The 23,553-nt window shown below is 41.3% G+C and overlaps 1 protein-coding gene across 1 annotated transcript; it reads left to right on the top strand.

The window, feature by feature from the left end:
* Positions 1-3,449: 3,449 nt before the first annotated feature.
* LOC143586869 (zingipain-1-like) lies at positions 3,450-21,946 on the top strand. Its single transcript, XM_077068324.1, has 4 exons — positions 3,450-3,522; positions 3,755-3,999; positions 21,508-21,621; positions 21,851-21,946. Exons 1-4 carry the CDS (start codon positions 3,450-3,452, stop codon positions 21,944-21,946), a joined length of 528 nt encoding a protein of 175 aa, XP_076924439.1.
* Positions 21,947-23,553: the final 1,607 nt, after the last annotated feature.

Here is a 23,553-nt window from a genome sequence, read left to right on the forward strand (position 1 = left end):
TCAGCAAAAGAATTATATTCGCGCAGAAGTAAAGCAATGAGATTAACTTACATAACCCGTCGACTTGGATAACGGGCTCAAGCGCGCTGTCCGCCCACCTCTTGCTCATACCAACCCCCACCAGCGCCTCCTCACAAATGTTCTTGGCGGGGGATGGTTCAGCGGTCAGCTTATTAACCCAGGCGCCAGTTGGGTTCTTGAGGACACCCACATCCGCAGGCGCAGAAGAGATCGAGCGCATAGTCATACGGATGGGGATTACACCAGCCCTTATGTAAAAAAACCTCTCAGACCAGTCATGAAGGCTCTTGAATGAAACAGTGGAGCACTTCACCTTCTGACTGCGAGGAATGAAGGAGAACCAAGAATCTTGGATCTTGGGCTTGTAAAAATATTGAAAGCGCCGAGGGGTGGGCTCCTCGCGCTGGGATTTGCACAAAAACTCAAAGTGAGTCATGCGCACAAGTCCAAACGGATGGACTTGGGATATATGAATCCCATAGAACTTAAGCAGTGCACCCACAAACCTTGTCATCGGGAGACGAAGGTTGCAGTGGGTGAAAAAATGGCTATATAGGGATATATAGCCGGCAGGCGGGTCCGCCGCCGTTTGCCCGGCCGCAGGCAACATGCAGCCAAACAGGGGGGGAAAACCCTGAGAGGCGATGAGGCTGTCAAGATCCGCCTGCCTCAGTTTGCAGGGGATTTCATTCCACCTCTTCACGGCCTTGGCCCTCCCTACCTCCTCCAATGAGCCCTCAGCAGCCTTCTTCCCCTTGCCGGTCTTCTTCAATGTAGACATTACTAACGATTTTCTACGGCAATGGATGGGGGAGATTGTGTTGTCTGAGCTATCAGACATACAACTGTAAAATCAAACACGGAAAGCCTCTAAAGAACAGAAATATGGAAGCAGAAGACACGTAATCGGAATACAATGAAAGAAAGAAAAGCTCAGAAGAATAAACAAGAAGATGAAGGATAAAAAAACTCTAAGGGCTGGCTTTTATAGGCCCAGGAGAGAGAAAATTTCGTGCTGATCGGACTTCACGCGCCCCCACTCGCAGGTGTAAACCAACGCGAGCGCGACACGTGTCCCTGACACTGTGTGAGGGGACACGAAAATAAACTTTCCAGCTGTTGCCAGAGTTCACGCGCCACCACTCGCAGGAACTGGCCAACGCGAGCGCGACACGTGTCCCTGACAGCATGTGAGGGGACACGAAAGTCAACTGTAGCACCTCGAGCACACGAAAGGTCTGACACGTCTCCATCACTGACCCACGTCAGCAACAACCAACCATGTACAGAGATGATTCGTTTGCAACCAAAAGGATAGAATTTCGCGCAACGATGAATAATAAGAAGAAAAAGACAAACCCCTACTCAAAGAGCAAACTATAGTCTAATATCTATCTTCCCTCGCTTGCGCGAGACAAGACACACATTAGACTGGGGGGCTTGAAGAGGTATGTACCCGCCTCAACACTAAGCGAGGCGGGTCAACCCACAAGATATAGACAACAGGCTTGAAATCAAGACATTATGAAGGCACAAAGCCAAAACCTACGCGCATGGCGCATATCACATATGCTCATGCATCACATGCTCAGGCATCATATGCCCAGGCACCACACATGCTCAGGCATCATATGCCCAGGCACCACACATGCTCAGGCATCAATGCCCAGGCACACATATGCTCGCGTATCACATATGTTCACGCATATCACATATGCGCGTGGCGCATCAGCGCGCGGCGCATATCACATGCTCGTGCATATCACATCTGCGCATGAAACATCTGCGCGTGAGAATAAAGAGAAGACCTCGCGCATCCTCAGGATTGGCGCATATCACACATGCACATAATCAACCTCATCCTTATCCAAATCAGGATTAGGGCAACCTTGATTGTGCGCGTCAGGCAACCTTCCAGAAGGTATCTTTTTAAGGAATAAGAATATGCTGATGTTGACAGCTGCCAAATGAAAGGTGGACAACTCAGCATGACACATGTGCTACCACGTGATTACAACCAATGAGAAAGCACCAGGTGTCCCAGAGGACACGTGGCGCAGAGCAATTGGAGGAGGCCAACAAAACCCTAATTGGGTCTGAGCCCAATCAGTGGAAACCCTAGCACTATAAATACAGCATCAACTCCACAAGGAATGATCATCAAATATCACCTGATAACATACAATCACAGAGTATTCAGCTATTAAGCAATACACTCTAAATTCCTTACTCTCACATATTATTATCTTCTCCCACAAATACTTATTCTCACACCGGAGGGTTACCCCAAAGAGGACCCTCTGTCCCTTTCTGAGGGGTAAGTTTACGGTGCTGTTCATTTTGTAGGTGGAAGAACCCAGATCCATCAGATCCAAGAGAAACCATCGGTGAAATAGCATAATCACACCCGAGGAAAGTAGATCGTCTACCAGTGAGTCGATCCACGCTTCTTCAGGATTGTATTACATCGTATCATTTATATTGCATCATACTATGTAATCTTGTTCACGAAAAGAAAAGAGAACACTTGCATAACACCATTTATGTTATCAAGGTACCTAACATTCATGACCTGGCCCGATCTAACCAACACATGTAGCTTGAATTCGAAAACTCTCCTAAATGAATATGTTGAATGGATAAAAATTATAAAAATGAATACAGGCCTTTAGTTTTTATCAAAATAAACGAAAGTTCCCGTAAAATGAGGCTAACATATAGTAGTATGATGGCTAAAGTTAAACGCCACTTTGCTACACATTATTTTGATTAGTTTTTTCTTGTTGACCCTATTGTTTCAAGTTTTTGCAATTGTTACCAAAATTTAGCTCGCGCTTTAATGTCTTAGCCGGTGGAGCTTATTTGTCTTTTATGGGTGATTATTTTATATATATTTTCAACAGAGACGGGTTTTAAATGTTTGTTTTGGGCAAGTGGGATAACTTGTCTAAATTAAAAATATTTTGATACAGAGTACGATGAATGAGTTATCGAGATGAGCCAATGCGCTTAATATCAAGTCCAAGCCTCCATCGCTTGTTAAGCAAGCCTAGACTAGGGTCACTTTCATTAAATAATAAGTATATTGGAGCAACCAACGTACCTGATAAAAAAGATGTTATCTCTAAAATCTTTCTAACACTTATAAGATACCAAGTAGACAATAATAAGGTATGAATTTATCAAATTTAAAGAAAATAAATGACTTGTAAATTTATAATATGTAGATTTTTCGGTACATCACTAACTAAGTTAAGAACACTAATATATACAATTACAATAAAGCTAAGAGCCCAAGACCACCTAACCCAACTTAGCCCAAATTCATTACCAATTGCCTACAAGCCCAATGTGGTAATTTTTCATTTTTATAATAAAAGAACAAATCTCAGATTGTCGCCGTCATTTCCCAAAACAAACTCGCATTAATGGTGGATAATGATGTTTTGGAAGTTGATTGGCGGTTTTCTTTCGGTCCCGTCAAAGACCTGGGAAGAGAACGTATGGTTTAATATAATATTGTTTCATGTCAATCAACTTTCAATACAAGATCGTTTATAGAAATTATATTTTACGTGAATCTAGGTTAAGATTACCGATTATTTTGCGTAAATATCTAGGTTTGCATTTAATGTTGCGATTTAACGATTATATTATAACTATTTTACGTAAATATCTAGGTTTAGATTAGATATTCTATTGATTATTTTAATATTTTTATTTATTTATTTAGTTGTCTGTTGGGCTTTCTCGGTTGTGAATGCCATTGAAGCTTATGTTTATATCGCGCAACAGCGAAGGGTTAGAATTTCAGAGCAGCAGCTTATAGACTGCGATAACAGTGGCGATTTCAATATTGGCTTTAATCGGGGAAACCCGTACAAGGTGGTCAAGTTCATTGTAGGAAACGACGGTTACGTGTACAGTCTACAACATTATCCCTATGTTGCCCAACCGATGAATTGTGATCCGGAAAAGGTAATATTAACCAAAACAATATTACCTTCCCAGGATTGTGCGCATGGTGTAAGCCGGAAGCATCTATGGAAGCAATAACTGGACAACCACTTAAACTTCGACGCGTGTAAACACAACTTTGAGTCATTAATCGTTTAAGTATCCATCCACTTTAAGGGTGCAAGCAGCTAATGTGAGAGTGAGGATTAGCCCATTACATTCTTCAGTAGCATGGCGATCGGGGGCCCATCAATTGTTTGTAGTGTTGATGAAAAATTCTCAGATTGAGTGAATGTTGAGGACAACATCTTTGTGGCATTAATATCCGTAAAATATTATTTATGCTATCTAAATACAAATGCAATGAAAATGTTTTTATTGAGTCATTTAGTTATAGACTAGACCCTCTAGTTCACTATAACCAATGGCTCTGATACCTATCTGTCACACCCCGCCAAGGCGGAAACGCGGGCGCACGACCTTCATGGATAATCACAGCTATTGATTTATGTGGTGATCATACATGTGATGCTATGCTTGTATATGCCCATAAATATCTTCCTGAATCTAATAACCTGAAAAACATACTTAAAAGTCAACATATTATTGGTGAGTTCACAGGTTTTAAATGCATGATTAAACCCATTGTTTTGAGAATATTGAGTTTCGAATATTTAAAATGTATAAAACAAGTAATGATTTTTAAAATATATGCTCTCATGATTAAACCATTTATCAAAAGTTTATGTTTTCATGACAAAAACGTACTTTAAAACTTGTACATGTTTACGTTAATAAAATGTGGATTAAAATTTATTTATGTCTTCGTGATAAAATGTACCTTAAAACTTATTTATGAAGTTGTAAACTTTGTTTGTTATGAGTGCATTTTCCCGATGAAATCGTTGACAAAAAAGTTTATGTTTACGAACTTAAAATCCCTTTTAGATATATAAGTGAATGTATGCAATGCAATACAATATTTATATATATATATATATATATATATATATATATATATATATATACGTAACCTAAACAAGATTGATAATCCTCCGTAGACTAGCTAAGAATACGAATTAATATATGAATGAGCCTATAATCAAACCTAAATCCATATGTATGCTCGGTAACCGTGTTATCACGGTGTGAATTATAGACTATATGTTCCCATTAATATGTCAGTTAGAGCGACTAATCATGAGCGGGGGATCAATCCCGATAGTACTACCCACATATTACTCGACTAAACTCATAGTTAATGATTATAGAATGTATTGATCTAAAGATCTTAAGGGCCTTGTGTAACTCATGCTCATATAAAGATTCTATATCTTGCTTACTAATTATCGTATTAAATAATTTTATGTAAAGTTGTCAAATACGTTTATGCAAAGTTACGAAATAAGTCTATGTAATGTTATCAAATATGTTTATACAAAATTACTAAATAAGTTTATGAAACATAATCATATGAGTTTATGAAAAGTTACTAAATAAGTTTATGCAAATTTATTAACTCCATGCAAAGTTATCAAATAAGTTTAGTATGTTTCTCCCCCTAGTTTGTAAAACAGTAAAAGAGAAAAGGGGCCGTGAAACTCACTTTTGCGTCAATGAGTGATATGTAAGAACTCTTGTTTCTATTCGTCCTACGTGTGTCCTAAGACAAGTATGTTTAGCTTAAGGTCGGTTCGACATATTAAATAAGCATGTCGGTTTATGTTATGTGTTCACCCAACATCTAAACTTATGCGGTGACACGACTCATTGGTGATACATTTATGTTTAATTTAGATCGCTTTATAAATATATAATTCAAACTATAAATTTATCTTTATAAATTAGGTAATAGTAACAAAAAGAAATATTATGGCATTATATATTTATTATAGGAAGAGTATTAGGTTAGAAATACATTTAAAAGTATATATTTTAACAAGTCGTTAAGAAACTTACTTATTAACGTATATACCCACATTATTTATTTATGAAGGAAACCTCATATCTACTAAAATAAATAATATTTTAACATATTATTTTTACATACATTTTTACGTGTGATCGGTTCGTTAAGCATGTTTTTTAGTTCCTTTAGCATTATGATTTCTTGTTTTGAGAACTTGAATGAACCTACTCTAACATAACCTCTTAACTAAAATCATAAGAACAAGAGAGTGATTTAGATCTAGGCTTACTATAAATGAAATACTTTGATGGTGGGACTAAATTGAAAAGATCTTGAGCACTTGAATCCAACTCCTAGAATTTGAATATCCCTTCTTGAATATGCATAACCCTTCCCTATCCCAGTGTGCGTGTAGGTTGACGGCACCGTATGAAGGTTGGCGTCTTATGGTGAAACTTACGATGGCGTATGATGGTTTTTAGAGTTGGAACCAAGAGTGGTGAAGGTGATGGCGGCTTAAGAATGGAGGTTATGGGTGGTGGTGAGCCGTAAGGTGAGTGAGATGTTAATTTTGTAGCTTTGAAATTGTGAAGTGGGTGAGCAAAAAGGGTGGTGTGTGGTGTTCTATATATAACCAGAAAACTCCCTACCCAAACACTAAATGCCAGATGAATTTATCTATATGTGAGACGGTAAGTGGGTATACACGAGTTGGATGTGGAATGGCAAAATGCTGAAATTGTTTTCTTAGTATGACTATTCCAACTTCCCTCTTTGATGTAAGAATTCTATAAAGTGTGTCTCCTGTGTAGTAGGGAGACTTATCCATATTCCATCTCACTAGAAGACAACTATGGTTACTTTAATCATTTTTTTGTGAAAGAATCTTCTGAAGTCATCTTTTTCTTCGTAAACCACTCTGCACTCTCTTTTTCATTATTATTATTCATAAAATCTTTGGTTTGGCACATTCATGTGGGGAGGGATTTTGCATTTTAAGTATATAAAGCATAGGAACCGATTCATCTGAGATTATTATGTGTTATTTGGATATTCATTTGGGCTGTATTAATTCAGTGTTAAAGTTATTTTTAAATTATTAGTTTTGACTTACTTTCACGATTGGTCATAATATGCATCTATTTACATGGGGTTGTTCATCAAACTACAAAGTATCGTTATGTTTCGGACACGGTACAGAGTCGCTATATATAGTCTCATCAATGTCGGGTGTTTGCGCGCGTGAAACGGTAATCCTATAATTACATACGGTATATGATATGAATACATGGAGTTTACTGGACTTTAAATAAAATAATAAACATGAATATGTGTCGAAACACGAAACGAATCTAACCTGATCCATGACGATGCTTCCACGGATTTTCGAGATGAACGAACCACGTCTTGATCTTCTTCTTCCTCGGCTGCGCCTGAGACCTGCAATGCTGAGACCTGCAAATGGTTTCGGGGGTGTGGAGGCGACTGCTAAGATGATCTTGAAGATCTCTTGTTCACAGACACAAAAAGTGGTGGTGGCTCTTATTGAGCATGACCCATGATAAGGAGGTGGAGACCTCCTTATATAGAGTCTCATGGCCACCATCATGGTACCCTAATGGGCCTAGCCCAGTTAGGGTTACCTCCACAAAACCCCCTCGGCCCAAAAACACATGTATTAGCCCATATGATAAAATAAGCCAAACATAATAGATTTAGGGTCGTAGAACCGGGTTTTAGTACCATACCCCTACAAGCCCCCCCCCCCAAGTCCAGTGTTGCTCCTGGGCGCGCAAGCGTCTAGGTGGAGCGCTGGACTTTATAAGGTGTGAGGCGATTTTTTTCCTTTTCTTTGGCTTTGTCTTTATTGTCTGAGTTTTGGGAGGTTTTCTCCATGATGGTGACAAGCTGTAAAAATAATGAAGCCTGCGCGCGAGGCGGCTTACGAGCTATAATAATAGAGCCTGCGCGAGTGGCGACTTACGAGCTATAATAATAACGAAGCTTGCGCGCATGGCGACTTATGAGCTGTAATAGTAATGAAGCTAGCGCGAGAGGCGACTTACGAGCTAAAATAATAATGAAGCTGGCGCGAGAAGCGACTTACGAGCCTGTAGAATAATGAGAGCCTGCGCGCATGGCGACTTACGAGCTGTAATAATAAAGAAGCTGGCGCGCGAGGCGACTTACGAGCTGTAATAATAAAGAAGCTGGCGCGCGAGGCGACTTACGAGCTTGTAGAATAATGAAGCTAGCGCGTGAGGCGGCTTACAAGCTGTAAAATAATAAAGAAGCTGGCGCGCGAGGCGACTTACGAGCTTGTAGAATAATGAAGCTGGCGCGTGAGGCGGCTTACAAGCTGAGAATAATAAAAGCCTGTGCGCGAGGGGCGTCTTACAAGCTGTAGCATAATAAAGCCTGCGCATGAGGCGTCTTACGAGCTAAGAATAATAAAGCCTGCGCGCGAGAGGCGTCTTACGAGCTTTGAGAATAATAATGCCTGCGCGCGAGGCGTCTTATGAGCTGTGTGAATAATAAAGCCTGCGCGTGAGGCGACTTACGGGCTGTAAGAATAATAACAGCTTGCGCGCGAGGCGTCCTATGAGCTGTGTGAATAATAAAGCCTGCGCGTGAGGCGACTTACGAGCTGTAAGAATAATAACAGCTTGCGCGCGAGGCGTCTTATGAGCTGTGTGAATAATAAAGCCTGCGCGTGAGGCGACTTACGGGCTGTAAGAATAATAACAGCTTGCGCGCGAGGCGTCTTATGAGCTGTGAATAATAAAGGCCTGCGCGTGAGGCGACTTACGGGCTGTAAGAATAATAACAGCTTGCGCGCGAGGCGTCTTATGAGCTGTGTGAATAATAAAGCCTGCGCGTGAGGCGACTTACGGGCTGTAAGAATAATAACAGCTTGCGCGCGAGGCGTCTTATGAACTGTGAATAATAAAGGCCTGCGCGTGAGGCGACTTACGGGCTGTAAGAATAATAACAGCTTGCGCGCGAGGCGTCTTATGAGCTGTGTGAATATAAAAGCCTGCGCGTGAGGCGACTTACGAGCTACTTTATGTCCCGCGCCACGTGCAGATGTTGCATGCGCGTGCGCGTAGACTTTGGTTTTGTGTTATGCGCCACGCGCAGATATTGCGTGCGCGTGCGTGTAGACTGTGACATGTGCGAGCATGTGATGCGTAAGCATGTGTAATATGCGTGAGCATATGTGATGCGTGAACATATGGTATGAGGATTCCCAACCCCTAAGTTTGGCGTGTAGCCATATGGGATCTTAGGAGGATTCCCAACCTTGCAGTTTGGCGCGTAGCCATATGGGATATTAGGAGGATTCCCAACCTTGGCGTGTAGCCATATGGGATATTAGGAGGATTCCCAACCTTGAAGTTTGGCGCGTAGCCATATGGGATATTAGGAGGATTCCCAACTTTGGCGCGTAGCCATATGGGATATTAGGAGGATTCCCAACCTTGAAGTTTGGCGCGTAGCCGTATGGGATATTAAGAGGATTCCCAACCTTGGCGCGTAGCCATATGGGATATTAGGAGGATTCCCAACCTTGGCGCGTAGCCATATGGGATATTAGGAGGATTCCCAACCTTGAAGTTTGGCGCGTAGCCATATGGGATATTAGGAGGATTCCCAACCTTGGCGCGTAGCCATATGGGATATTAGGAGGATTCCCAACCTTGAAGTTTGGCGCGTAGCCATATGGGATATTAGGAGGATTCCCAACCTTGGCGCGTAGCCATATGGGATATTAGGAGGATTCCCAACCTTGAAGTTTGGCGCGTAGCCATATGGGATATTAGGAGGATTCCCAACCTTGAAGTTTGGCGCGTAGCCATATGGGATATTAGGAGGATTCCCAACCTTGAAGTTTGGCGCGTAGCCATATGGGATATTAGGAGGATTCCCAACCTTGGCGCGTAGCCATATGGGATATTAGGAGGATTCCCAACCTTGGCGCGTAGCCATATGGGATATTAGGAGGATTCCCAACCTTGGCGCGTTGCCATATGGGATATTAGGAGGATTCCCAACCTTGAAGTTTGGCGTGTGGCCATACGGGATATTAGGAGGATTCCCAACCTTGGCGTGTGGCCATACGGGATATGCGCGCATGCACGGCGATAGAGTGGTGACTCGCAAGTGCGTGTGCATGGCGGAGGTCTCTTGTGCAAAACCCAGATGGTGGTTTCCGCGGCGGCACATGCACGGCTGCGGAGTGAGAACCCCCGGGCGGGCGTACATGGCGGCGGAAGTCTAGTAACTTCTGGATCTGCAATTTAAGAGTCAGATCTGCAACTTTAGACCTAAAATCCAGGTCTGTAATCCAGTCCTAGATCTGTAAATCAGATCTGGACAGATCTGAAGATTCGGAGCAGATTTAAAACCATCACAGATTCGGAGATCCTGAATCACAGATTCACAGATTCGGAGATCTGATCATTCGAATCACGGATTTTCCTTCTTGCCCAGATCTGGAAACCTCTTTTTAGATCTATGGATCTTTTTGAGCTTTAAATAGAACAAACTTTGAAGCCTTTTTCTGTAAACTTCCAGATCTGCGTTTTTCTTGGGAGAGATTTGACAGCCGAGATGAAGATCGAAGGGCAGTTCGTTGCCGTCCCACGGATGGTGTGACATCTGACCCGATCCGACCCGACCCAGGTACCCGTTTCCCTTATCCGATCTCTTTCTTTTATGATTTAATATTTATTTTTACTTATATTTTACTTTTAATAATAATATATATTTTCCTTCCCGCCTCTTTCTCTCTTTTCCTTCCCGCTGTCCCGTCCCTCTTCTCTCTTTCCGCCTTCTTTTCCCTCTTGTCGCCGTCCCGCCCTTAAGCCTTGAACCTCTGTCCTTTGTTCCTTCCCGCCTAAGGTTGTCTGCGCAGCTCCACGCGCCAGACTCCTTTCAAGGAAGCCTGCGTGAAGACCATCTGTTCCAGCGATACGCGAGACGAACTCTTCTCGCAGCGCGCTAAGAATTGTAATTCTTCTCGCAGCGCGCTAAGAACGGTAGTTCTTCCCGCGACACGCTAAGGATTTGTAGTTCTTCTCGCAGCGCGCTAGGAATTGTAGTTCCTCCCGCGGCGCGCTAAGAAATGTGATTCTTCCCGCGGCGCGCCTTAGCCTTCTCGCGCGCAGCTTTCTCTCGCTAGACTTATCTTTTCTTCTGTTTAATCTAGCCGTTTGCTTTTTTGTGTTGTCTTATCTTCTGTGCTGTTGACCTGACCTGTCTTATGTCTGATAAGTTACTTTCGGCGCAGCATGCTCACCAACCCCATTGGTTGACAGAAAAAGTGACTGACATTATCTTTTGGGAGATCTGCTTTTTCCATGCTTGACCAGTACCTTTATCTGAACCGCCCATGCCTTTTTACTGTTACCTGTCAGCTTTTCCTTTGCTCCCTGCAGCTGCCATATCTTTTGATATCTTTTACTTTTCTGAACTTGCTTTTGATATCTTTTGTTATCTTTTGTTTTGTCTTGTTCTGTTTGTCTTGGAATCTTTTCCCCTTTTTCTGGATTCATGTCTCCTAGGGTTTCTCTATAAATAATAATGTTAATTTCCTAACACTACACACACAAAGCACTTAATCTCTCCTGTTCTCTCTTACTCCTTGCCGTTGTTCTTCCTCTGCCGTCTCCTCTCTCCTTGCCTCCGTCTTCCTCCCTGTTCTACCCTGCTTTTCCGGTAATATATATATTATATAATAATTTACTTATTAATTATGCTAACTTATAATCAAGACTTAAATCAAATCATTAAAACAATAATCTTATTTATAGGTTAACTTGTGCTTGTTTAAAGTTGGTTCTTGCTTTATCTTACACCGCATCGTTTATCAAGTGAGTAATCTCGTACCTAATCCCTTTTTATTTTTAATGTTTTGGGATGTTCATGTGTTCATACAAACTTAGAGTCTTAAACTTATTTATGAACTTTAGTCGCGCAGTATCCCACGTGTTGAGGACGTTTACTTGGCTGTTTAATTGTATGTGTGTATCATTAACCGCTTTGTTCGGCCTATTCCGAAGTTTTCATGGATCCATTAGATGAACACGGGAGACCTATCGTTTACGGTTTTCTTTGTTTACACTTGCACAGATGTTTTCTTGTTTTTGTGCTCAATTGGGAGCACGGATTGAACTATGAACTATGAGCTATGATCTATTTAGGCTTGATCACAATCTGATTGCACCCTTGTTAAACACCAGACATACACGTGTTGCGCGCAGATTTATTGTTATCTATGTATTAACTATTAAACTTGATTTCTCACCAACACGCAAGTGTTTGACGTTTTATTTTAACACATGTTCAGGTTTGCTGTAGCTACATTTGGAGCTTGTGGACACGTAGGACGTTTTTACTTTTGGACCTAGATTAAAATGTATCAAGACAAGTTATTGTTGTTCGAATATTTTGCCTTATAATATATTGATTTATGTTGATTTATGTTATCTTGTGTTTACGTTGCGCGTGCGTGAATGAATATATTTATTAAATATTGACACCAAATAGTGTCACGGGTAATGAAACAATATGTGGCGCCCCGATGTATAATCCGCCTTTGGTCAGGGTGTTACAGATTGGTATCAGAGCTCGTTGACTTTAGGATAGGTGGTTAGACGTAACGGCCTAGAATACCTAAGAGTCCCTTCTCGCGCATGAGAGAAATCTCATGTTTGCGCGCTTATTGTTAATTACTCGTTATTTATAAATATGCTTGCGCCAACGCAGCGTATGGTTTTATGTTTTATTTCGCGATATTTCGATTTTTGCTGAATTTCGATTTTTATTGATTTTTCTTGCATATTCGTTTGTTGGGATTTGGAAATCCGAAAAGTCATGGTGATACATGAATAGTTGATTTTCAATTTCCATTTAACGATTATGTTCTGAGGTTGGAGACTTGAAAAGTCATGGTGATACATGAATTGTCAACCTCCAATACTCATTTTCTTGTATATTTTATATTGAGGATTGAAAAGTCATGGTGATACATGAATCGTCAATCTCCAATACTCGTTTACTCGTCATTTTAAATTTAGAATTTGGAAGGTCATGGTGATACATGAATTGTCGATTCTCGATTCGGATTTGTTACCCTTATTAAGTCTGCATTTAAAGTCATTTCTTTTACTTTAACTTTTGATAGTATCTAACTCTGCGAAACCAAGCTTTATAAGGTTATACTTTGCGATAAAACCAAGATATTAACAAAAATTAAAACTTTTATAGAATGCCTCCACTATCAGCTCGCCATCTTAGGAAGAAAGAAGCCGCGCGCAGACGATCGCTGCAACGTTCCCAGGAAATGGCCACCGCAATAGCCCAAGCTTTGAGCCAAAACAATACCAACACCTCTGGTTACAACATTAAGTCCTTTAACGCGGGTAACCCTCCAAAGTTCACAGGTCTTGAAGGAACCACCGTGATGCTCCAATGGCTCGAAAAGATTGAAAACACTTTCCTCCATACCCAATGCCCTCCAGACAGACGAACCCTATATGCTTCCAGTGTCCTAGAATCTAGAGCGCTTACATGGTGGAATGGAGTAGCTCATGCGCGTGGCGCAGAGGCTGCTACCAGCATGCTCTGGGAGGAATTTAAGGATCTCTTGACGCGAGAATTCTGCCCTCCCAACGAAGTTAAGCGCCTGGAAGAAGAATTTTGGAACCTGAAGCAATACAGTGGAGAAGATCGCGAGTACGCGACGCGCTTCCACGAGCTAAGCTTACTGGTCCCTCACCTTGTTACCCCTTCACGCCGAGCAATCGAGAAATTCCTTGGGGGTCTCCCCATGGAAATTCAAGATTCTGTATGGGCCAGAAACCCAGTAACCCTCCCTGACGCTATTGAGTTGGCCGCTGTGCTCAGCGACAACCATGTCAGAGCAGGAACCTTGTTCCTGCGGGGAGCTGAGAAGACCAAACCCACCAAAACTGCCCCTGAACCAACAGAAACCAAACCAGAACCCTCAAACCGTAACAACCTCAAGCGCAGGCGCAAAGCCTATGCGCTTACCAGCCCGCCCATAGTCCAGCAACCCACCTACCAACCTCCAGTTTACGCGCCTAACCCACTGTCGACCTACCCAACACCTCCTGTAGTCCATAACTATGCCTTAACCAATCCCGCACTCCCTACCCCGCCAACTAAGAAACCTTACACAGGAAACCAACCCTTTTGCCCAACCTGTAGACTTCACCACCCAACTCAGACCCCGTGTCGACAATGTAACCGATGTGGCCGCATTGGTCACTCAGCCGAATACTGTAGAGTCCCTCCCGCCAATCCAATTGCGCCAATACCACCAGTCTACCCGCAGAACCCACAACCAACCTACCAAAACCCACGACCCAGATCGTGCTTTAACTGCGGTGATCCCAGTCATTTCCGGAACGCGTGCCCGAGACTACAAGTTCAGATTACGCAAGCGAATCCGGTGAACCAGATTTCGAACCAAGTGACGCGCGGACGAGCTTTTAACATAACCGCGCACCAAGCACAAGCGAATAATGACGTAGTTAATGGTACATTTTTGCTTAACGGATTTTATGCTTCTGTACTTTTTGATACTGGCGCCGATCGAAGTTTTATTTCTCGCGCGTTTGAGCAGAAGCTTGCGCGACCGCGCGATAACTTAAAAGAAGATTTTTCAGTTGAATTGGCTAATGGTGAAACTGTTTTAATTAACTCCGTGATTAAGGATTGCACGCTTAACCTTAACGAAAACGATTTTCTGATCGACTTCATCCCCATGCCTCTTGGAAGCTTTGATGTTATTATTGGTATGGACTGGCTCTCGAATAATCGCGCCGAAGTTATTTGCGCCAAGAAGTTGATTCGCATTCCTCGAGAAAACGGTGATCTTCACATCTATGGCGAAAAACCCTCCAGTGGTCTTAAGCTTATGTCTTGCGCCGAAGCCCAAAGGCTTATGCGGAAGAAGTGTGTGGCATTCTTAGCCCATGTGGTCAAACCTGCTGAAGAGAAGAAGCTTCGCGATATCCCTGTTGTGCGTGATTTCCCTGAAGTTTTTCCCGATGATCTTCCTGGTATCCCTCCCGCTCGTGAAGTCGAGTTTCGTGTTGATCTTGTCCCTGGTGCTTCCCCCGTAGCTAAATCTCCTTATCGTCTTGCACCCGCTGAAATGCAAGAATTGGCCAGCCAACTTCAAGAGTTGACTACTAAAGGATTCATCCGCCCTAGCTCTTCGCCCTGGGGTGCTCCGGTGTTGTTCGTTAAAAAGAAAGATGGTTCGTTTCGCATGTGTATCGATTACCGCGAGTTGAACAAACTCACCATTAAGAACCGGTATCCCTTACCACGTATTGACGACCTCTTTGATCAGCTCCAAGGTGCCTCTTGTTTCTCCAAGATTGATCTCCGCTCTGGCTATCACCAGTTGCGCATCCGCGATGAAGATGTTCCGAAGACTGCTTTTCGAACTCGTTATGGCCATTTTGAATTCTTGGTCATGTCCTTCGGTTTAACCAACGCACCCGCCATTTTCATGGATCTTATGAATCGGGTGTGTAGACCTTTCTTGGACCGTTTTGTGATCGTGTTTATCGATGATGTTCTGGTGTATTCTAAGACCAAGGCCGAGCATGAGCAACATCTTCGGTTGGTGTTGCAGAAGCTTAGAGCTGAGCAACTCTATGCTAAGCTTTCCAAGTGTGAATTTTGGTCTGATGAAGTACAGTTTCTTGGCCATGTTGTAAACAAGATGGGTATCCATGTCGACCCATCCAAGATTGAAGCAATCAAGAACTGGATTACGCCATCCACTCCTACCGAAATCCGTTCCTTTCTGGGCTTAGCTGGTTACTACCGGCGATTTATTTCGAACTTCTCAAAGATCGCTTTGCCTTTAACAGCTCTAACGCACAAAGGTAAACCGTATATTTGGGGCTCGAAGCAAGAAGAAGCCTTACTGACGCTCAAGCGTCTGTTGTGTGAAGCTCCTGTTCTTGCGCTACCTGAGGGTAATGAAGATTTTGTTGTGTATTGCGATGCATCCAACCAAGGTCTCGGTTGTGTTCTTATGCAACGAGGCAAGGTTATCGCTTACGCATCAAGGCAACTTAAGGTTCATGAAAAGAATTATACAACTCACGACCTCGAACTAGGCGCAGTTGTTTTTGCCTTGAAGATCTGGAGACACTACCTTTATGGTACTAAGTGTATCCTCTACACTGACCATAAAAGCCTTCAGCATATCTTTGATCAAAAGGAACTTAACATGAGACAACGCCGATGGAACGAACTCATCAGCGATTACGATTGTGAGATCCGGTATCATCCTGGTAAGGCTAATGTGGTAGCCGATGCGCTCAGCCGAAAACCCAGCCAGCTTAACTGTATCTTGCCGCGCACGCAGCTTCACTTTGCGCCGATTCAGAGCAATCTTGAATCACGCATTCGCGACGCGCAGCGCGCATCCATCAGTAATGGTAATCTTCGCGCCGAGTTAGCGTGTGGCGCGGAAGCGCACTTTGTCCCTAATCTGAGTGGAATTCTTTGTTATCTCAATCGCATCTGGATTCCCTTTGATGAGAATCTTCGCGCTGATATCCTGAGTGAAGCGCACAAATCTCGATATTCCGTTCATCCTGGCGCCGATAAAATGTACAAGGATTTGCGCATTACTTATTGGTGGCCCGGTATGAAGAAGGATATTGCTGTGTTCGTAGCTAGATGCCTGACTTGTTCTAAAGTAAAAGCTGAACACCAACGCCCATCTGGTTTGCTCGAACAACCAGAAATTCCTATGTGGAAATGGGAAGGTATAGCGATGGACTTTATTACCAAGTTACCTTTGACAGCAAGCAAACATGATAGCATTTGGGTAATAGTGGATCGTTTGACTAAGTCTGCTCACTTTCTGCCCATTCGTGAAAACTACCGTGTTGAGCAACTCGCGCAGCTTTATGTCCAGGAAATTGTCTGCCGCCATGGTACTCCTTTGAGCATCGTGTCCGATCGCGATGGCCGTTTTATATCCCGCTTTTGGAAATCTCTCCAATCTGCGTTAGGAACTCGCTTGGACATGAGTACGGCATATCATCCTCAGACTGACGGATAGTCTGAGCGAACTATTCAAACTCTTGAGGATATGCTTCGATCTTGTGTTCTTGATTTTGGAGGTAATTGGGATTCGCACCTGCCTTTGATCGAGTTCTCTTATAATAACAGCTATCATTCCAGTATTGGTATGGCCCCATTTGAAGCACTTTACGGTCGTAAGTGCCGCTCCCCGATTTGTTGGAGCGAAGTGGGTGCAGCTCAAATCACAGGACCCGAACTTGTTCAAGAGACAACCGATAAAATCGCTAAGATCCGTGATCATCTGCTGACTGCCAGAAGCCGACAGAAGAGTTACGCAGATCGCAGGCGAAAGCCTCTCGAATTTCAAGTTGGTGATCTTGTTCTCCTCAAAGTGTCGCCCTGGAAAGGTGTTGTCCGCTTTGGGAAGAAAGGTAAGCTTGCTCCTCGATATGTTGGACCATTTAAGATTCTCGCGCGTGTGGGAAGAGTTGCCTACAGACTTGACCTGCCGCCCGCGCTCAGTAATGTGCATCCAACGTTCCATGTATCCAATCTCAAAAAGTGTTTAGCTGACGAGAACCTTCACATACCACTTGATGAAGTTCAAGTTGATGAATCCATGCATTTCGTTGAGAAGCCTGTTGAGATTATGGATCGCGAGGTAAAGCAAACCAAGCGCAGTCGCATCCCTATTGTTAAAGTTCGATGGGAGTCCAAGCGCGGAGCCGAGTTTACATGGGAAAGGGAAGATCAAATGAAGATCAAGTACCCGCACCTGTTCTCTGCGCAACCTACTTCGAGATAAATTTCGGGACGAAATTTCTTAAAGTAGGGGAGACTGTGACATCTGACCCGATCCGACCCGACCCAGGTACCCGTTTCCCTTATCCGATCTCTTTCTTTTATGATTTAATATTTATTTTTACTTATATTTTACTTTTAATAATAATATATATTTTCCTTCCCGCCTCTTTCTCTCTTTTCCTTCCCGCTGTCCCGTCCCTCTTCTCTCTTTCCGCCTTCTTTTCCCTCTTGTCGCCGTCCCGCCCTTAAGCCTTGAACCTCTGTCCTTTGTTCCTTCCCGCCTAAGGTTGTCTGCGCAGCTCCACGAGCCAGACTCCTTTCAAGGAAGCCTGCGTGAAGACCATCTGTTCCAGCGATACGCGAGACGAACTCTTCTCGCAGCGCGCTAAGAATTGTAATTCTTCTCGCAGCGCGCTAAGAACGGTAGTTCTTCCCGCGACACGCTAAGGATTTGTAGTTCTTCTCGCAGCGCGCTAGGAATTGTAGTTCCTCCCGCGGCGCGCTAAGAAATGTGATTCTTCCCGCGGCGCGCCTTAGCCTTCTCGCGCGCAGCTTTCTCTCGCTAGACTTATCTTTTCTTCTGTTTAATCTAGCCATTTGCTTTTTTGTGTTGTCTTATCTTCTGTGCTGTTGACCTGACCTGTCTTATGTCTGATAAGTTACTTTCGGCGCAGCATGCTCACCAACCCCATTGGTTGACAGAAAAAGTGACTGACATTATCTTTTGGGAGATCTGCTTTTTCCATGCTTGACCAGTACCTTTATCTGAACCGCCCATGCCTTTTTACTGTTACCTGTCAGCTTTTCCTTTGCCCCCTGCAGCTGCCATATCTTTTGATATCTTTTACTTTTCTGAACTTGCTTTTGATATCTTTTGTTATCTTTTGTTTTGTCTTGTTCTGTTTGTCTTGGAATCTTTTCCCCTTTTTCTGGATTCATGTCTCCTAGGGTTTCTCTATAAATAATAATGTTAATTTCCTAACACTACACACACAAAGCACTTAATCTCTCCTGTTCTCTCTTACTCCTTGCCGTTGTTCTTCCTCTGCCGTCTCCTCTCTCCTTGCCTCCGTCTTCCTCCCTGTTCTACCCTGCTTTTCCGGTAATATATATATTATATAATAATTTACTTATTAATTATGCTAACTTATAATCAAGACTTAAATCAAATCATTAAAACAATAATCTTATTTATAGGTTAACTTGTGCTTGTTTAAAGTTGGTTCTTGCTTTATCTTACACCGCATCGTTTATCAAGTGAGTAATCTCGTACCTAATCCCTTTTTATTTTTAATGTTTTGGGATGTTCATGTGTTCATACAAACTTAGAGTCTTAAACTTATTTATGAACTTTAGTCGCGCAGTATCCCACGTGTTGAGGACGTTTACTTGGCTGTTTAATTGTATGTGTGTATCATTAACCGCTTTGTTCGGCCTATTCCGAAGTTTTCATGGATCCATTAGATGAACACGGGAGACCTATCGTTTACGGTTTTCTTTGTTTACACTTGCACAGATGTTTTCTTGTTTTTGTGCTCAATTGGGAGCACGGATTGAACTATGAACTATGAGCTATGATCTATTTAGGCTTGATCACAATCTGATTGCACCCTTGTTAAACACCAGACATACACGTGTTGCGCGCAGATTTATTGTTATCTATGTATTAACTATTAAACTTGATTTCTCACCAACACGCAAGTGTTTGACATTTTATTTTAACACATGTTCAGGTTTGCTGTAGCTACATTTGGAGCTTGTGGACACGTAGGACGTTTTTACTTTTGGACCTAGATTAAAATGTATCAAGACAAGTTATTGTTTTTACTTTGCTGTTTAATTGTATGTGTGTATCATTAACCGCTTTGTTCGGCCTATTCCGAAGTTTTCATGGATCCATTAGATGAACACGGGAGACCTATCGTTTACGGTTTTCTTTGTTTACACTTGCACAGATGTTTTCTTGTTTTTGTGCTCAATTGGGAGCACGGATTGAACTATGAACTATGAGCTATGATCTATTTAGGCTTGATCACAATCTGATTGCACCCTTGTTAAACACCAGACATACACGTGTTGCGCGCAGATTTATTGTTATCTATGTATTAACTATTAAACTTGATTTCTCACCAACACGCAAGTGTTTGACGTTTTATTTTAACACATGTTCAGGTTTGCTGTAGCTACATTTGGAGCTTGTGGACACGTAGGACGTTTTTACTTTTGGACCTAGATTAAAATGTATCAAGACAAGTTATTGTTGTTCGAATATTTTGCCTTATAATATATTGATTTATGTTGATTTATGTTATCTTGTGTTTACGTTGCGCGAGCGTGAATGAATATATTTATTAAATATTGACACCAAATAGTGTCACGGGTAATGAAACAATATGTGGCGCCCCGATGTATAATCCGCCTTTGGTCGGGGTGTTACAGATGGCGCCATTGTCGAAACACGAAACGAATCTAACCTGATCCATGACGATGCTTCCACGGATTTTCGAGATGAACGAACCACGTCTTGATCTTCTTCTTCCTCGGCTGCGCCTGAGACCTGCAATGCTGAGACCTGCAAATGGTTTCGGGGGTGTGGAGGCGACTGCTAAGATGATCTTGAAGATCTCTTGTTCACAGACACAAAAAGTGGTGGTGGCTCTTATTGAGCATGACCCATGATAAGGAGGTGGAGACCTCCTTATATAGAGTCTCATGGCCACCATCATGGTACCCTAATGGGCCTAGCCCAGTTAGGGTTACCTCCACAAAACCCCCTCGGCCCAAAAACACATGTATTAGCCCATATGATAAAATAAGCCAAACATAATAGATTTAGGGTCGTAGAACCGGGTTTTAGTACCATACCCCTACAATATGTTTTAAGGAGCTTGGGTTCAATAATAATGTTTAATTATCACTAATAAATTGTACGGATATTGCGGGTTGTCACAGTGGGCTTGTAGGGTTACTTGGTAATTTTTCATTTTTGTAATAAAAAAAACAAATCCCAGATTGTCACCGTCATTTCCCAAAACAAACTCACATTAATGGCGGATAATGACGTTTTGGAAGTTGATTGGCGGTTTGATTTCGGTCTCGTCAAAGATCGGGAAGACAACGTATGGTTTAATATAATATTGTTTCATGTCAATCAACTTTCAATACAACATCGTTTATAGAAATTATTTTTTTACGTGAATCTAGGTTTAGATTTAACGATTATTTTGCGTAAATAGCTAAGTTTGCATTTAATGTTGCTTTTTAACGATTATATTATAACTATTTTACGTAAATATCTTGGTTTAGATTAGATATTCTATTGATTTTTTAAATATTTTTATTTATTTATTTAGCTGTCTGTTGGGCTTTCTCGGTTGTGGGTGCCATTGAAGCTCATGTTTATATCGCGCAACAGCGAAGGGTTAGAATTTCAGAGCAGCAACTTATAGACTGCGATAAGTGTCTTGGACAAGTGATCTTTGATCTTTGCAACTATTATCTTCATGAAAAATTGCATCCAGTCTTTAACAATAATATTATTTATAAAGTTTGTTAGGGGTTTTTCTTTTTTTGAATGACTGTTGTTTTAAAAAAAAAAAGTTTTTATTTGTGTATGAGAATCGAACCCAAGACCACCTAACCCAACTTAGCCTAAATTTATTACCAATTGCCTACAAGCCCGGTTACATCGTAATTTTTCATTTTTGTAATAAAAAAACAAATCCCAGATTGTCGCCGTCATTTTCCAGAACAAACTCGCATTAATGGCGGATAATGACGTTTTGGAAGTTGATTGGCGGTTTGCTTTCAGTCCCATCAAAGATCAGGGAAGACAACGTATGGTTTAATATAATATTGTTTCATGTCAATCAACTTTCAATACAACAATATTTATAGAAATTATTTTTTTACATGAATCTAGGTTTAGATTTAACGATTATTTTGCGTAAATATCTAGGTTTGCATTTAATGTTGCGTTTTAACGATTATATTATAACTATTTTACGTAAATATCTAGGTTTAGATTAAATGGTCTATTGATTATTTAAATATTTTTATTTATTTATTTAGCTGTCTCTTGGGCTTTCGTGGTTGTGGGTGCCATTGAAGCTCATGTTTATATCGCGTAACAGCGAATGGTTAGAATTTCAGAGCAGCAACTTATAGACTGTGATCAAGTTCATAGTAGGAAACGACGGTTACGTGTACAGCCTACAACATTTATCCCTATGTTGCCCAACCGATTGAACTGTGATCCGCAAAAGGTATTATTACTTTTGATTTTTAAGTTCACTATTTAGTTGAATTGTAGGAACGTGTATAATTGATATTGATAAGAATTGTGTGCGACTAGGGTTGACTAAAATTATATTTATTTTACTTTATATTATATTCCTTTTGAAAGATGCTCCGTTTCTTCTTCTTATTTTTTAATAAACAGCTGATTTGATTATATGTTGCTTTGTTGATAAAACATGTTTATTGATTAATTGTTTTAACTGTGCTTTTTAACACATTTGATAACTATGGGTCGGAGATGGGTATTTTCATATACTTAAAATTTAATATGAGTTGTATTGTTTAAAAGTAACAAAAAGAAACTCGGATTCCTGAATTTTTGTAGAGGCATAGGGTTGCTAGAATATCAGGCCTTATATAGATAGCAAAGGAAGATGAGATAGTGTTGGAACAAGCGGTAAGAAATGGTCCAGTTGTAGCTTCCATAGATGCTTCAGGCCTACGCCATGTGAACAATCCCGGGATGGTAATATTGTTTTGGTTAATATTACCTTTTCCGGATCACATTTCATCGGTTGGGCAACATAGGGATAATGCTGTAGACTGTACACGTAACCGTTGTTTCCTACAATGAACTTGATCGCCCTGTACAGGTTTCCCGGATTAACGGGTTTCCCGGATTAAAGCCAAGATTGAAATCGCCACTGTTATCGCAGTCTATAAGCGGCTGCTCTGAAATTCTAACCCTTCGCTGTTGCGCGATATAAACATAAGCTTCAATGGCACCCGCAACAGCGAAAGCCCAACAGAAAACTAAATAAATAAATAAAAATATTAAAATAATTAATAGAATATCTAATCTAAACCTAGATATTTACGTAAAATAGTTATAAAACATTAAATGTAAACCTAGATATTTACGCAAAATAATCGGTAATCTTAACCTAGATTCACGTAAAAATAATTTCTATAAACGATGTTGTATTGAAAGTTGATTGACATGAAACAATATTATATTAAACCATACGTTGTCTTCCCAAATCTTTGACGGGACCGAAAGAAAACCGCCAATCAACTTCCAAAGCATCATTATTCGCCATTAATGCGAGTTTGTTTTGGAAAATGATGGCGACAATCTGAGATTTGTTCTTTTATTAAAAAAATGAAAAATTATCAAGAAACCGGCAATTGGTAATGAATTTGGGCTAAGTTGGGTTAGGTGATCTTGGGTTCGATTCTCATACACAAATAAAGTTTTTTTAAAGAAAAACTGCTAACAAACTTTATAAATAATAAACTTCATAATTAATTGCACGTAAATGTGATGAAAGACTTTCTACCGCTTCTTTGTTCTTCATGATTTTTTTCCTGGTAACTAACTAATCGCTATCAATGCCACCAAAGAAGAACAATAGTTCAGATTGAAAATTAATAAATTACGTCATATAACATAAATAATACCGATCAGAAAAAGACATTTTCTTTATTAGTTACCTGAAATACCTTCACCGCTATGAACAATCAACATGTTATTA

This window comes from Bidens hawaiensis, unplaced genomic scaffold (assembly GCF_021521415.1).
Source record: "Bidens hawaiensis isolate Kalapana, Puna unplaced genomic scaffold, B.hawaiensis_p1.1 tig00035031_1, whole genome shotgun sequence".
NCBI lineage: Eukaryota > Viridiplantae > Streptophyta > Magnoliopsida > Asterales > Asteraceae > Bidens > Bidens hawaiensis.